The sequence below is a fragment of the Syngnathus floridae genome, chromosome 3 (assembly GCF_059516105.1).
Source record: "Syngnathus floridae isolate MCC-2025c chromosome 3, RoL_Sflo_1.0, whole genome shotgun sequence".
Taxonomy (NCBI): domain Eukaryota; kingdom Metazoa; phylum Chordata; class Actinopteri; order Syngnathiformes; family Syngnathidae; genus Syngnathus; species Syngnathus floridae.
In genome coordinates, this window is record NC_142415.1 from 21,377,695 (window position 1) to 21,392,598 (window position 14,904).

General features: G+C 41.8%; 1 protein-coding gene across 1 annotated transcript in view; it reads left to right on the forward strand.

Moving 5' to 3' along the window:
- Positions 1-1,958: 1,958 nt before the first annotated feature.
- Positions 1,959-14,904, forward strand: part of mpped2a (metallophosphoesterase domain containing 2a) — a 37,169-nt gene continuing 24,223 nt past the window's right edge. The window contains exons 1-3 of the mRNA XM_088371178.1: positions 1,959-2,385; positions 4,271-4,523; positions 13,214-13,395. Of these exons, the coding sequence (XP_088227304.1) occupies positions 4,411-4,523; positions 13,214-13,395 (295 nt within the window). The 5' untranslated portion in view covers positions 1,959-2,385; positions 4,271-4,410. The remainder of the gene's footprint in view (positions 2,386-4,270; positions 4,524-13,213; positions 13,396-14,904) is intronic.

Consider the following 14,904-nt stretch of genomic DNA (forward strand, 5'->3'; position numbering starts at 1 on the left):
ACATTTCAAATAATTTTTTGTATGATTGAATGATTTGATAATTAACCATTTATACCCTCGGAGCAGCTGTTACTGTTTCCACCCCAATCCAAGTGGTGGTGTTCTCCCAATCTGGCCCATTTCATGTTTTGTGAAGGACTCCCACAGGTGCTCATTAGTATTGTTTACTTGTGAACCCAACGGAGCCATGTTCTCTTCTAATCATAGATCTGATAACACCTTCTATGCTTTGAAAGAATTTTTCCCACATACAGTATCTGTGATCTCATGATGAAATCTTCCACGGTTGCACCGTGGGGAATGAATGTACTGTCCCAGTTGTGCTTGACAAATAAACAATGTCAGGTAGCAGTTTGGCATTTGATTTCCCTCAAATTGAATAATGGGAGAAAAATTAACACGAGGTTCAATGTGCTTTCAAAAGCAATAATACAATAGAGCCATCAAAACTTTTCCGCAGCTTCAAAGCTCCGATGAAGTCCTGTTTTATCTTCACGAGCTCGTCAAACCAGAACCCACAACTTGTTCGCAGATTCTCCACAAAGAATCACGTCACATGACCGAAACTTAATTTAACGAGCGGTGTCTTCATTGGTCGCCGTTGCTGCTAAGCACAAATGTGTTTAAGCAACTAAAATAATTGAATACTGCACAAGATTAGATGCGATAAAAATCAATAGCCTGCTTAATAAGCCATGTCATAAAGTTTTACAACCTTGAGAAGGCCTATCACATTTAAACACCGCTTGTCAAGACTCAGAGCATACAGGGGCAAGAGTAGCGTCTATTTTCTCCATTCCCGAAAATAATTCAATAAGTTTAGGAAGAAATTCACTTGCAGGTGCAGGAGCACACCAAAAACATCATTCAAGTTGGCTTTGTCTTTGAGCCAGTGTTGGCGTTCACAGCTGATTTGCATGATCTATATCTCTATTGGCAGCTCTGTGGAGTGCTAATGTGGTCTGAGACCAAAGTGCCCCCAGGTCTGATTTCCCTGACTGGCATAGTGGTATGGCTTGGGGGAGGGAATGTCCCTTCCTCTCCTGGATATCCACAATGTCACCGCCGAGGTGCCCTTGAGCAAGGCTTAACTTTTTTCTGGGCCACTGAAAAGCTGCTCAGTGTGTCATCGATATTGTTTGCTGGCTGTGTTCTTCATTTAGAAGGCTTAAATGTGGAGCTGCTGTTATTGTGACAATTAATTATGGTGGCCAACGTTGTGGTCCTGCTAACGAGAACGTAGTGCCGCATTGCCCCGAATATAAGACGATGTTTTTTTGCATTGAAATAAGACTGAAAAAGTGGGGGTCGTCGGGGTCTAGACGTTATACCCATTCACAACGCTAGAAGGCGCCAGATATCTTTAAAGCGAATGCTGAACTTAACTTCCCAGGCCATAAGCGAACCCCTGTCACAAAGAATAAAAATAAAAATGGCGGTAGCACGTAGAAGAAAAATAAAAAATAGCGGTAAGAAAGAAGAGAAGAAAATAAGAGAAGAGATAACCGAAAATGGAAAGAACAGAAGCCATTCATTTACAAAAGTGATTGCGCTTTAGTTTACATATTTAAATGTTCAGATATTAAGATGCGATAGACAGTTTTTGCATGATTTGAATGAGGCAAAATAACATGCTTTTTCTTTCGAATCGAATATATTGTTATAATCATTTGTTTCAGATGCACTGTCATTATTTTCTGTTTAAAAATTAAATTTGGTGTTCAAAAAGTCTATTGTCAAACTTGAGTCTTAAAAAAGAGGGGGTAGTCTTATAATCAGGGTCGTCTTATATTCGGGCCAATACGGTAATTGGTTAGACTGGGCTGCGATGGACTGGCGTCTTATAGTCCCACGTGGAAACTATCATTTCCGACTGTAAGTGAAGGCAGCACAAAAGCGAGCGCGGGACTCGCTCGCCCTCCTCCTCCCCCCTCCCGCCCGCGCAACTGCGCGCGTGTGCCCGCCGCCGGTGTGGGCGCGCGCACGGGAGGTGGCTGGGGGTTGTGCTCGCTACTGCTCTCTCTGCTCTCTGACCCCAGTGGCAACTGCGATTCACTACAACTCTGCACCGTCGGTGGGAGGCAGCTCCCTCTGACTCCCTCTCCCCTCCCGCTTGTCTGTCAGCGTCTCTCGTCCGCCTCCCCCTCGCTTTCTTGTCTGGTTTCTTTGCACAGAAGCCAGCCGAGGTCCCACCGGGTCGAAGGTTCTGCCCTACCTGCAACCATACTCCTGCCAACCCGGATCGCTCGCTCGCTCAGCTCTACCCGCCTGCTCTCCTCTGCTGCCGCATGGACCCTTGTCTCTCCACCGCGTAGAGGGCGACCCCGACCCGACTCTCTACCTCCGACTTGACCCAAAAACCGCACAAAACCCTGCACGACGAAGGTACGGGATCCTTTCTGCACGCCTTTTGAAAGCAAGCAAAGAGGAAGGAATGGCAGAAAGGGAAGAGAAGCCACACAATTCGCGATCAGCTTTTAAAAACCGTCGTCTTGAGGTCGCTTGTCATTTCCGTGGAAAAACAAGAGGTTAGCGAGGCGCTGTCTTGACACTGACCACCTTTGGGGGCTCTTTAGGAGACCCGGAGCTGAGTTCAGGACTGCACGGACCTTTCCGTGCAGGCGCTCGTGTGCTACACATCGCGAGTGTGTTCATGCGCGGTGCTTGACTGAAAGGGTCAATTTATCCGCCGCCTCTTTTTTATTCTTTTTTTTTTTTTTGTGCTTTACCGGGGTGATTTCCAAGCGGAAAGTTGGAGCCTATGCGCGGCTTGCGGTGCACACTACACGGACACTAAACGTGTGCGCACCGGCGTCACAGCCAAGCGGTTTGAGTGGGGAGCTGCGAGTGCAAGGCAGCACAATTCGGATTAAAAAAAAAAGGGGGACTGTCGGAGGAGGTTTAGCACGCTAGGCTAGAGGGCTCTGGCTAGTCGCTGCTACAGTAGCAATAGAATGTGGAGACAGTTAGAGCAGCTAGGCGCGCACATGCCTGAATGCAGACAGACACACGTTCAAACACAATTTTAGTTTATCTTTGCAAAAAAAAAAAAAAAGTCATGCTTTTAGTTATATTATAAATAAGAATGCAAAATTAGATTCTTACATGCAATTGTGTTGTAATTAAGCAAAATGTTGCATAGGCCAGGAAGGTCAAGATTTGTTGTATATGGCGTCGTAATGTCATTTAGATTCTGATGTAAAATAGAAAAGGTGCGCTAGAGAAGATCTGCACTTTCACGAGACACTCATGCGGCAGTTGTCCTGTTACTGTATTCCAACGCAGCCCTAGAAAATCAAATATAATTTTTAATTGCAAGAATAATTTGTATATTTCATTTGTTCCTGGCTTGAAATGGCCTTTGGGGGGAAAATGCTGAATTTGCCATAAGTCATAGTCAAGTCATAAATCCATAAAACTAACCCCGATTTAATGGCGTGCATGAATGTTTACTGTGGACTTGGGGCCATTTTCTTTTTGTTATTGAAATTGGCATGCGGTTTTTCTTTAACGTGCAACCATTAAATCAACTCTGGAGCTGTTGATTTCCCTCCAAAAAGATGACAGATTGTAAATTGAGGGCAGTCTTCTTATTATATTTTCCCAACCCCTCTGATAGTGAGTGATGTGTATGCATCAGGGGCTGTGGTATAAAACACGTGTCAGAGCCTGCGGTGGGCACTTTACGACCAGTCAGGGAGGTCAGACAGGAGGGAGGCTGAGGGTCCGAGCAGACGCAACCGTGGCGGTGAGTGGCGAAGATGCACCGACATGCTTCTTTTAGCTGCTTTTCTTCAGCCGCGTTAATATTTGATATGGGCTTCTTTTTAAAAAAACAGTTTTGGTTATGCAAGAATATGCCACACGGGATTTAATGCAACAGGATCATTTTTGAAGAGAGGGAAAGTTTTATTTTTGGCTACCCATGTGGATGTTTCTTGATTTCTTTCTTTCTTTCTTTTTTATGAAAAGGATTTTCAATCCTGGATTTGCTTAATGTTTTTTAAATGTCATCAGTTTAATATGCTTATAGCTCCATTCTTTACTTTGAAATCAGCCAAACTAAAGGCTACTGATAAACAATGCTGTTTTTTTACTGAATTTAAAAAACATCTTTTTATTCTTTTCATTTTGCTTTATTGTTTGAAACAATTCTAGATCAACGCATCCTTTCAAAGAGTAACTTTTTGCGGTTATTCTGAAACAATACAAACAAAATAAACTGTACGTTAACAGGTGACTTTGAAAGTTTTTTCTCTTCTTGGTGCAGCCGGCAGAGTGCTGGGTGGGTGAGGCGGGTGTTTGCTGACTTCCTTGGCTTTTTCTAAGCCGCTCCAAAGGATGTCCGCTGCACGCATCGCTGCTGAATCCCGCTGAACAAACGGCGTCTCATGTCCACGCGTCGGAAGGATGGCTCATGGCAAAGTGACCATCACGGTGGATGAGTACAGCTCCAACCCGACACAGGCCTTCACCCACTACAACATCAACCAGAGCCGCTTCCAACCGCCACACGTCCACATGTGAGTGCAAGCGTGACACAAACACACACACATGCACATGCATTGTGACACACCTGTCAGGAGTGTGAAAACAAGACTTGCTCCAAATGTGTATTCAGAAAAAAACAATATAAAGCCGCTCTAGTTTTGATTGAAATGTTGATTTTGGATAGAATAGGCTGAAGAAAGGCTGTTTGTGGAAAATAAAATCTAAATTATTTGGGTAATAATTGACATCAGGGCTATTCAAACTTGGGTCCTAAACAAGAAAATGTTTAAACATGTAAAAAATATTAGGACAGATTTTTTTTAAACCCTATGAGTTTGTTAATTTAACTTTTTTTTTTTTAATTTTATTTTAAAACCAAAACCAAAAAAAGGTGCAAATGTATCAAGTATGGTTTCCTTGTATAAACAAACATAAACAGTGCATTGGATTTTTTTTATTATGCCAATCTTGTAATTGTGGACTATAATAATTGGAATTATAATTGATTATCGATTAATTGCACAGCCCTAAACTGATTTAATATTTTTAGTGGCTTTAACAACTGCTTAAAGTTTTTCTAAAGTAAGACACATTGGGAATTTGTACTCAGTCACAACTGAGCAAACTTAACTCTACATTATTTTTGTAAAATTTTAGTGTCTTACCAAAAATACATTTGAACAGCATTATATTTAGACACTTGGCATTTCGTGCTCAATGGTAGATAGAAAAAAATGGAATATTGGGATTAAAAAGAGGACACTTAGCTTCTGCTCAATGTTGGCAGTGTTCACAAGCTGCTTGTTATGGAATTCCGGTGAGCTGTGAGAAAGGCTGGCGGCGCAGCCAACGTTGGTCCCTCCAATGTGGAAAAGGAGACAAGGTCACCTCGCAGTTTATGTTATGTCAGGTCGTTTTAATGGTTGGCACAGGCGGCAGTAAATCAAGCCAAATACCTCAATTTGAATTAAGGCTAAACGTGCCGGGCAGCACAGGAACACATTCTGGTGGCATGTCAGAGCCCTGCTCACACGATTTATCTCCCCGGAGAGTTTAGTTTCATACCTTTGTGATTAACACGGACAGGTGTTGTGGCAGCTTCTTCATGGTGTTTCATCTCAACCTTTTAATGGCGGTGTTGCACCAATTGACTCGATGCATAGAAAAATGGTAAAGACCTGAATACAATTTATTAATGGGGAGCTGCATCCAGCTTTATTTCCTTTGAAATATATTTGGATGACATTGCATGTTTATTGCCGTTTCTTTGCTTTATTTTGCCGTCGGAAAAGGTGATGTGGGGCCTCTTTCTCTCCAGATATGTGTTTGGATAAACGCATTAGGCTGTTTCCTGACTTCCACAGAGCCAGCAGTGTCATTCGAACATTCTAAAACTCCGAGCGGGAACTCCAGGATCTCGCACACACACACACAGCCCATCCCCCTGCCGTTTTTAAATGCTTATGGAGTCTTCTCTGGAAAAGTAAAGACTTGTTTATATTTGAGAGATAATGATCTGACGGTTCCTCTCTCGGTGTATTTGTGGATAAAGTTGTGGCTATGTAAAATAAAAAAGGAGTGAGAACAAAAACTCAAGCGAGACGATTGCTTCTCTTTTGAAACACAATCTCCTCTTATGCCCCCACTCCGTTTCCTAGAGGGACTATTTAGATTTTGTGATGGAGTACAGCAGTGCCTTTTGTTCAGTGCAGAAGGTATGGCTCTATGAAGCACATATATATGAAAACACGGCATGTCGCAGTAGCGAAAAAAAAAAACGCTTTGTAATGTGACCCTGAAGTCCACGGTCATGCTTGGCATCATGGGACGTCTGCCTGTGTCTGGAAGTGAACGACAGACTGAGTCCAGGTCTGGTTTATTTTTCTCTGCAGACTCGATGTGTGTGTGTGTGTTTTCTTCGTGCCTCAGCCCCCTCGCCATCGTCTCGTGAAATGAAATGCTCAACAACTTGGAACATATGCTTCGAGTTGGGACACTAATGGCTTCCAATCCAATTTGAGTAGAATGTGGGCCAGACTGCAAGCGCAAAATACGGATACGCCCCCCCCTTCCCAAAAAAAAGCAAAGGATTTGATGTCTGAGTTTTTTTCTTCAGATCCTTAGAATTAAGCTTTCAAGGTAAATAGGTTAAAAAAGGTTGGCATTTAGTCTTAAATCCAAACAATGACTGCTAATGGACCAAGCCTGACGTCTAGCTCAGCAAATCTTTACTCGCCACATTATTAGGGACTCTTTCGAAATGTGTCTGGTCTTCTATTTCAGAAGCGGAGTCCAGTGTGTGATGGAAAAATCTAAGTTTATTAATGACAATAAAAGAAGTCAATCAGGAAGGCAACGTTTGTTACCTAACGCTAGTCGCTAATCTCCATATTCAACAAATCTCTGCTTAACTATTGACTTTGTCATATTGTTTTTAATGTTTAATGTAGTCAGTAAAATTATGGTTTGAAAGTGGCGAATTGTCGCCCAGTCTAGCTGCCAAGTCAAGGCAGAGAAACTTTTATCATGTGAGTGACAATTCGCTCACAGACACATTTTCACAAATCGACAGATAACACAAGATTTACTTGCTTGTCCAATTTCACACATGATGCTTGTGCCGGCTCTCCAAATACCCAACTATTTATTTACAAGCGATTTAACTGTCACATGTCCTTAATATGTCTCCTTTAATGGCTCTGTTGCAATGGCATAACTGTCCTTGTAAAAAAAAAAAAGAGAGAGAATTCTTCTTTTGTTGGATTGTGCAGCCGTATTTAATTTTGTGACCACAAAGTGTCGACTTTACCTGAAGTACAACAATGGCCCGCTATGATATTCTTGACCCAGTTCGACAGTTCTTTTTTTTTTCATTTGCCTGAAAGAAAGATTTGCTCTGTGATTGTTTAACTAATGGACGATCTCCCCTCACTGGCTTTGCGATTATCTACTAAAAACGAGAGAAAAAAATGGCAACGTGGTCTCTCTTTCTCTCTCAAATAATTAAGAAGACAATTAGTATTTGTGCTCTTTTCGATCAAGACAGCAGAAATCCTCGAGACAGCGAAGCATCCTTTTGATTCAGCCAGCCAATCTGTGTATTTGAGCGACACCAGCACAAGCTTATCTACGTTGGTCAGCTTGTTAAAATATTTTCACCTCAACCAACACCCAAACACACATTCATCCAGACAATCGTTTGACAGGACACCACTACAAAAAACGTTTGACAGTGTTCCCCAATCTATATAATAAAATATAATAATCTATTGTAAGACTGCACCTATAGGTCAACGTCACTGTATTGCACATATTCACAATGAATGGATTATGTAAACTTGATCCCACATTTACACTGAATTTAAAAGGGCTGAAAAAAGATGAGTTTTCGGTCGAACAGTTGACGGAATGATTTTTCTCATGGGAATATTCTCCTACTTTGCATGGCTGCCTCTGATAAGAAATGTATTAAAAGTGTCGTTGTTAATATTACAGTACTCCAGCGCAAGCCTTTCTGTAAATAGAATTGAACCAATTTATTTTGCATTTTCCATCCTATCGTTAGACGACTTCAAGAATATGTTGAAACGCTCCTGAACAAACTCTGCTTGCAGAAAAGTTGGGTTATCTTTACATCTCATCTTTCTCGTGCCCTCCGGCAAAGAGAAATGGAAATAATGTCATCATAGATTTCATAGCATGCTTTTGATGCTTCCCCTTCGCCTCCACTGTGAGATCCCAACTCCAAATGATTGCATCATTGAAAAGTAGCGTATCATCTTTAGATTTGAGATTCTCAACTGTCAAGACAAAACGAAGGCGGAGAATCTGATTGACATTTCTGTTTTGTGACCTATTGTTTTTTTTCTGCCTTGTTGCTGCTTGTAGTGTGTTTTGTAAGAGGAGAACTCTTGATGAAGTCCCCTGCCTTCACACCTGACCTGCTTCGGTAGCCCAGCAAAATGGTTCTGGAATTGCAGGAAGGGTTAAGTGACAGTTGACAATGTACAGATTCCCATTTTGGCAGAATGAAAACCTTTTTGGAGATTTTGGTTTAGGCCCGGCATTACTGGGCACTTATTTGAAATTCAGTGACGTGGCCCAAGTCAGCACCATTTTTACTTCTTTTGTCAATATTTGTTTCAAATACCGTATTTTCCACACTATAAGGTGCACCTAAAAACCTCCAATTTTCTCAAAAGCCGACAGTGCGCCTTATAATCCGGTGCGCCTTATATATGGACCAATATTGAGCCACTACGGCAGGCGTGTCCAAATATATGGACTTTTATATGGACAAAGTTTTAAAATGGGCCATTCATTGAAGGTGCGCCTCATAATCCGGTGCGCCTTATATATGGACAAAGTTTTAAAATGGACCATTTATTGAAGGTACGTTTTATAATCCGGTGCACCTTATAGTGCGGAAAATACGGTAATATTGTGGTATGCGTGGCTAGCTTCTCGGTGCTAGCCTCGGCATTCCCGTCACGCTTGTCTTGACTACATTTCTCCCATCAGCCCCGCAGCCACGCACACTGTCAGCCGCACAATTAAGGCCTGTGCCGTAATGAAAGGAGCATTAGCAGAAGCAATTTATTTCCCAACGTAGTGCCGCAAGGTTTTTCCCGCACCGATTTTCCACTTTGTGTGTGCTACATTTGCCTACAATAGCAGAAATAACGAGAGGCGTGGGGGCAACTCGTGCTGGCTGAACAAATGAAGAAAAAGACGGCGGGCCTCACGACAGAGTGGCGCCTTTGTCTCTTTGAATTATTTGAATATTTGTTTGTGTTTATTGTGCCAGTTTTCCAATCGCCCCACATCTCTTTTTTTTTTTTTTCGTCCTCTTTTTGCATGTTCTTGTCTCTCACCTCAGTTGTGTTCCCTTGTGCACAGCCAGCCCCCGGTTGCCATCCCCCTATCCGTTATTGCCGTGTTCATTTTGTGCCTCTGAAGTTTATTGAATTAGCTCAGACAGCTGAAACGCAGAAGATAAGAGAGGCGCGCTCTGTGCTTCTCTCTGAGAAATGGCATTGCACCGTGGCGTGGTTGACTGAGCGGCATGTTGGGGGCTGAGTCGGTTGGAGGGGGAGGGGAACCAACAGAGGTTAGAGATGCTGCTGCACATGGGCAATGTTGTGGTGCGATGTTTGCACTGAAAAAGGATAACCAAAGTCAGAAATCAGTGAAACATCTCATTTGCATACTTTTTGGAGGGGGTGGTCATTATAAAATTTCACCAATATCTTTACAATGCACATTTTGCCCATACAGGGTACAAATTGTCCTTCAAAATATATGATGCAGTCATAAATTGTTTAATCTAATAGAAAACAGTTGTGTGGTTACACAATAGTAATTTTTATTTATTTATTGGTTCATGTAGTCACACAATATTTATTTTTCTGTCAAAAAAAATATTTCTTCATTTTGATTTCGAATATAGTGTTGCTCCATGCTGTGAACCCGTCAGTAAAGACATCTTGATCATTTTTATCAAGTATGAAAGGCTCTGCAGTCTATTTTCACAACCTCCCTTTGACCTCCGAGGTTTTTGGGGTCTGGTTGGCTTATCGATGAGAAATCCTTTGCAGGATGACTTCATTAGTGTGTGAAGATCAATTCAGAGGTGCAAGAGGCAAATCTCATTGCAGTGGCTATCCCAGCTGGTAGAGATTGAAAGATGGACGGGGTGGTGACTGGACAGGTCCTTCCTTTTTAGGACCTTCCAGATTCAACATAAATGCACGATATGCAGTCAGCGAGCAAGCCTGCCGGAGACTTATCAGCAAAACCTGCACATGGCAAAGCGGTGCAATCAATCATCGCGCTCACGCGGCTTCTGTATTGAGCTCTGCGACTCGGAGAGCGACGGAGATGGTGACCTTCTTATCTGCTGCCAGTTTAATGTCACATTTTAAGGAGCGAGCTGGTGCTGAACTTTGACCTTGTTTGCTTGTGTGTTTTTTCCAAAGGACGGGGAGAGCCAAGTGTGCTCAGTCAAATGAAATAACAGTAGAAAGCGCGGCGACTCCCTACCTCCCTTTCCTTCTAGTACGGCTTGATATATAGAACCAGAAACAATGGTCTCTTCCGTTCAGTTCTTTTTAGCGATCTGCTTTTAAGGAAAAATTTGTTGTACAGTTTTCGACACCTCTTGTCTATTACCGTGTTTTCCGGATTATAAGTCGCAATTTTTTTCCATTCAGCCTGTTGTTGCCTATTCATGTCTGTTCTTGGTGTTGAATTTTGTCAAATAAATTTCCCCCCAAAAATGCGACTTATACTCAGGTGCGACTTTTTTTTTCTTTCTTTATTATGCATTTTATGGCTGGTGCGACTTATACTCCGGAGCGACTTATAGTCTGGAAAATACGGTAAATGTTAATATCACATTACAGACTTTGTTCGTAATGGTGTAAGTGAAATTTAACAGCCGTTTGTTGATTGCGAAGACATCCGTGGCGCCAAGGACGGACTTTTTCGGGATTGCGTCGGCTCCAATGTCATGCTGGATTTGAGCGTGTGCTACTGCCCTCCTGCTAAGCATTTGCATTTCTCCTGCTCTTTTCCTTTCCTCTTGCTGAAGTACAGACATGTTGACACAAACCTTTATGCTAGCATACTTCCATCTGTCGCAGGAAAATATTCTTTGACCGGCTGTTTGAGAGCAGCATGACTTTATTTTGCCGCTCTCAGTTTATAGATCAGATGTTTGTGGTGCAATTCTGAACGTATCACGGATGTATAATTCTTTTTTATGGCTTCCCTTTTTTTGTAACTGTAAAACAACTGCAACACGCCTTTGTGGCTGAGACCAGCTCTAATTGATCGAGGCTGCTTGGTATTTACTTACATTCTCGGGATGGGTTGTTTATCAAAGAAACGGGGAAATGGAACGTGGCTATTTTTCCGGACGGTTGTTTTTCTATGCATATAAATGGGCGCATATTGTATGTGTGTTGTTTTTTTTTGCATTTATCTTTCTTCCATGATGAGCATTCTTGAAACATGTAAAACTGCATGGCTGCCGTCCAAGCACCGCAGAGTAGAGCGAATCTAATCTACACTCCAGTCAGATTTGCTGCTCTGCTGGCATGTCATGTCTTTAAGTGTGTATTTTAGAGTACAGCCACTAATTTAGTGTGCAAAGTCAAGTGAAAATATGATTACCTTTTGAATCCTCCCTTTTATGCTTTTCATGTTCTGGTCGTGGTGCCGTCGAGTCAATATGGAATGCAAAGATAGATTTAAAAAAATAAACTGATTTGTCAGTTTCTACATGCAACAGTTTTACAATATTTTTTGTCATTTTTTTTCCCCATACTCTTTAACAAATTTGAAGTATTTTTTCTATCATTCTTTAACTAATTTTTATGATCTTTAAATTGAATTATTTCATTGAATTATTCTGTTCATTTCTTTTTTGGGGAGTTAGTTGTGTCAAGAGCTGTGAAACAGCAATGTGCCCGAAAATAAATAATTCAATCGAGACTTATATTTTCTCACAGTTGAATTTTACATGAAAAGAACTGATTGTCAATTTTTTAGCAGCTGATCTCAAGTACTCCATTTTTGGAAACGAAATCAAATGTAGGTCAACGCCATCATCTCGATCCCAAATAATAATCTGTAGCATCTTTTTATTTCCTTCCCATATTGTTCCAGTCTTCTTTTCGCTAACTTGTTCTGTTTTCTTTTGAAACTTGTCTGCAAACAGCGTCATGCTTAAAATGTGCTTTATGCATATCAACACACGCTGATGATGACAGATGGCGGTGGCGGCTCCAGACTGCACGTTTGCCTCACACTACAGACGGCGACCAGTTTGTCCTTTGTTGCACTACTATTAACGTGACCTAGCAGATAAGTGTTGAGCTGAAAAACAGAACAACAACAGATTCCAGGCAATTTGTGATGCCCTTCACCGTGTCGTATCGCGCGCCACGCAAAACAGGATCCCTCCATTAGACCCTCGCTAGCGCTGTCGCCGCTTTCCTAACAAAAATTCTTTTGTGCGGCCGTGTTTGTTTTCCATCCCCGCTAATCACGTCGGCTTTTTGATTCCGTCGGGCGCCCATGTTTGCGCTCGCATGCATGTTAACCGCCCGTATGCTCTCGCACACATGCCTAGAAGATTGCAACGTTGATTATGTGTCTGATGTTGTCAACGGAGTGACATCCCTTCTAATGAAATAATGGCCTAGTGGCAGAGTGCTGGAGATTTGCACATTGGAGACGTCAATTACGCTCACTGTGATTTTCTTTCCATTTAGTAATAACAAAAAAAAAATTCACCACTTCTTTCTAAAGGACGCGCATTGAACACAAAAAAAAAATCTGAATAAAAGCCATTTTTTTTCCCAGGAACACTTCAGGCTAAGTGTTTTTTTTTTTTTCTTTTTCTTAGAAAATGGATAGAAAGGACATTAATGCAACAGCACTTAAGCGGGCCCATCACAAAGAAACCGCTGCCCTCCTTTTGTGCACCAATCAAGGCAACAGTTGCTTGTCTTCCAGGGCAAATAACACGTTTTTCACTTTTATAATGTCACCTTTTGTTGAAATGCTTTTTGCTTCGCCGCATGACATTTATCATTCTAAATTCATGTTTTGATCAGCAAATTCAGTGTGTGCTCAAGACGACAAAAGGGATCGTTTCTGTATTTAGGTGACCCAGCTCAACGTCAACATGACTGACCACTCTGTGTGCTTTCAGGGTGGATCCGATTCCCTACGACACTCCCAAACCAGCCGGCCACACCAGATTTGTGTGCGTATCCGACACGCACTCGCGTACAGACGGCATCCAGATGCCCTACGGCGATGTGCTGCTTCACATGGGCGACTTCACGGAGCTGGGCCTCCCTTCTGAGGTCAAGAAGTTCAACGACTGGCTAGGTAATAAACAGCTTAAATGCCTTTACTCATTTGTGTGGATGCTTTGTTTTAACCCTGATTGACTTTTTTTTGATGTCATAGAAAATGATTTATAATAAGTGACGTAGCGGGTAGACACGAGACACATGGCGCACGCGTAACAAGCGTGGACCACACAATGAACCTCTCGCCCCTCCTTCGTGACCTCACGACTGCTGCGCTTAAGTGTCTAGTTTAACCTTTGCGACCTAACACCCTGGATCAGTTAACATTTGACCTTTCGCTCAGACCACATGCCGTGGAAGGCTGTGTGCGAACGCACGTCATGCATGACGAAAAAAAAAAAAAGCATTTCTCTTTGACTTGTTTCCACCTCACCAATTGGAGAAAAGAACAAGTGCATATTTTGTTTTTTGTTTCTTTTTTGTTCTCTTGTTTTTGCAGCAAAAACTCAATAAACGGGTTTGAAAGACTTTTATGGTCAAGTAAAAACTATTTGTGCAAAAATCCAATGCAGTATTTAGTGTTCATGCAGTTTGCTCAAGCAAATTTTTTTGCGGAAGTATTAATTATTCTAAATCTTCATAACAGTCATATAAAATATGAAAGCAATGTGAATCACAAACGACCCCGAAATAACTTTTCACTTTTTAAAAATGATTCTTCCAAGTGGAGCAACAAAATCTCCCCACATATACTGTGTTTTTTTTTTTCATAAATCTTTCCCTTTATTAAGGAAGAATAAATGCTAAATCTCAGCATATCACTCTGCTTATGCTCAGTAAGATGTATGATGCCAGTAATAAAAAGCAGAGCAAATTCCCAGTTGTGCTGGAGATTTCTTTGATGGTAATTAGCTTTCCCACCTTCCCCACCGTGTGGTGACTGGGGAACACATTTGCTTGTGTGTTTGTGTACTTCCAAGTCGTTGTGTGATCTACTTGGAGAGTTGGGAAACTCGCGTTTAAGTTGAGATTGGAATTTATGATGCTCAGATGAGATGAGAGGGGGGCTCATTAAGAGCCGCTGCTATTTAAAAAAAAAAAAAAGGATTCTCGAAATGTTACTATCAGAGAACTTATTGCGTGCTGCTACTTTCAAGGTCGCTTTCAAAGCTGAATTCGTTTTTATTTTTGCGACACGCAAAAGATTGAAATCGTTCTTTTATGTGCGTTTCATTTTAATTTGAATAGTACGGCACATAATAGCAGATTAAGATAAAGAATGCCAAAAAAAAGTAGGAAAAAAGAAAACAGTCTGGTGGAAAAGAAATGTTGAACGGGTGAACAGAAGGGTGATAAAGGCCAGAGCCTTTGGTTGAGTGCTCAATCGGCTAGAATAAAATAGTAAGTTAGTTTTGTGCTGCCGAGAGGGAACGGGGACAAATCACCCAGACGGAGAAGCACAAAAAGGTCACTGGAGACATTGAATGATGAGGGAATGAGAAACGTAATAGATGTTCATCGCTATGAAGTTCAGGTTCACCCGTTTCCGCCCGCCCAGTGTCTGCTGAGATGGATAGTCCTCTGC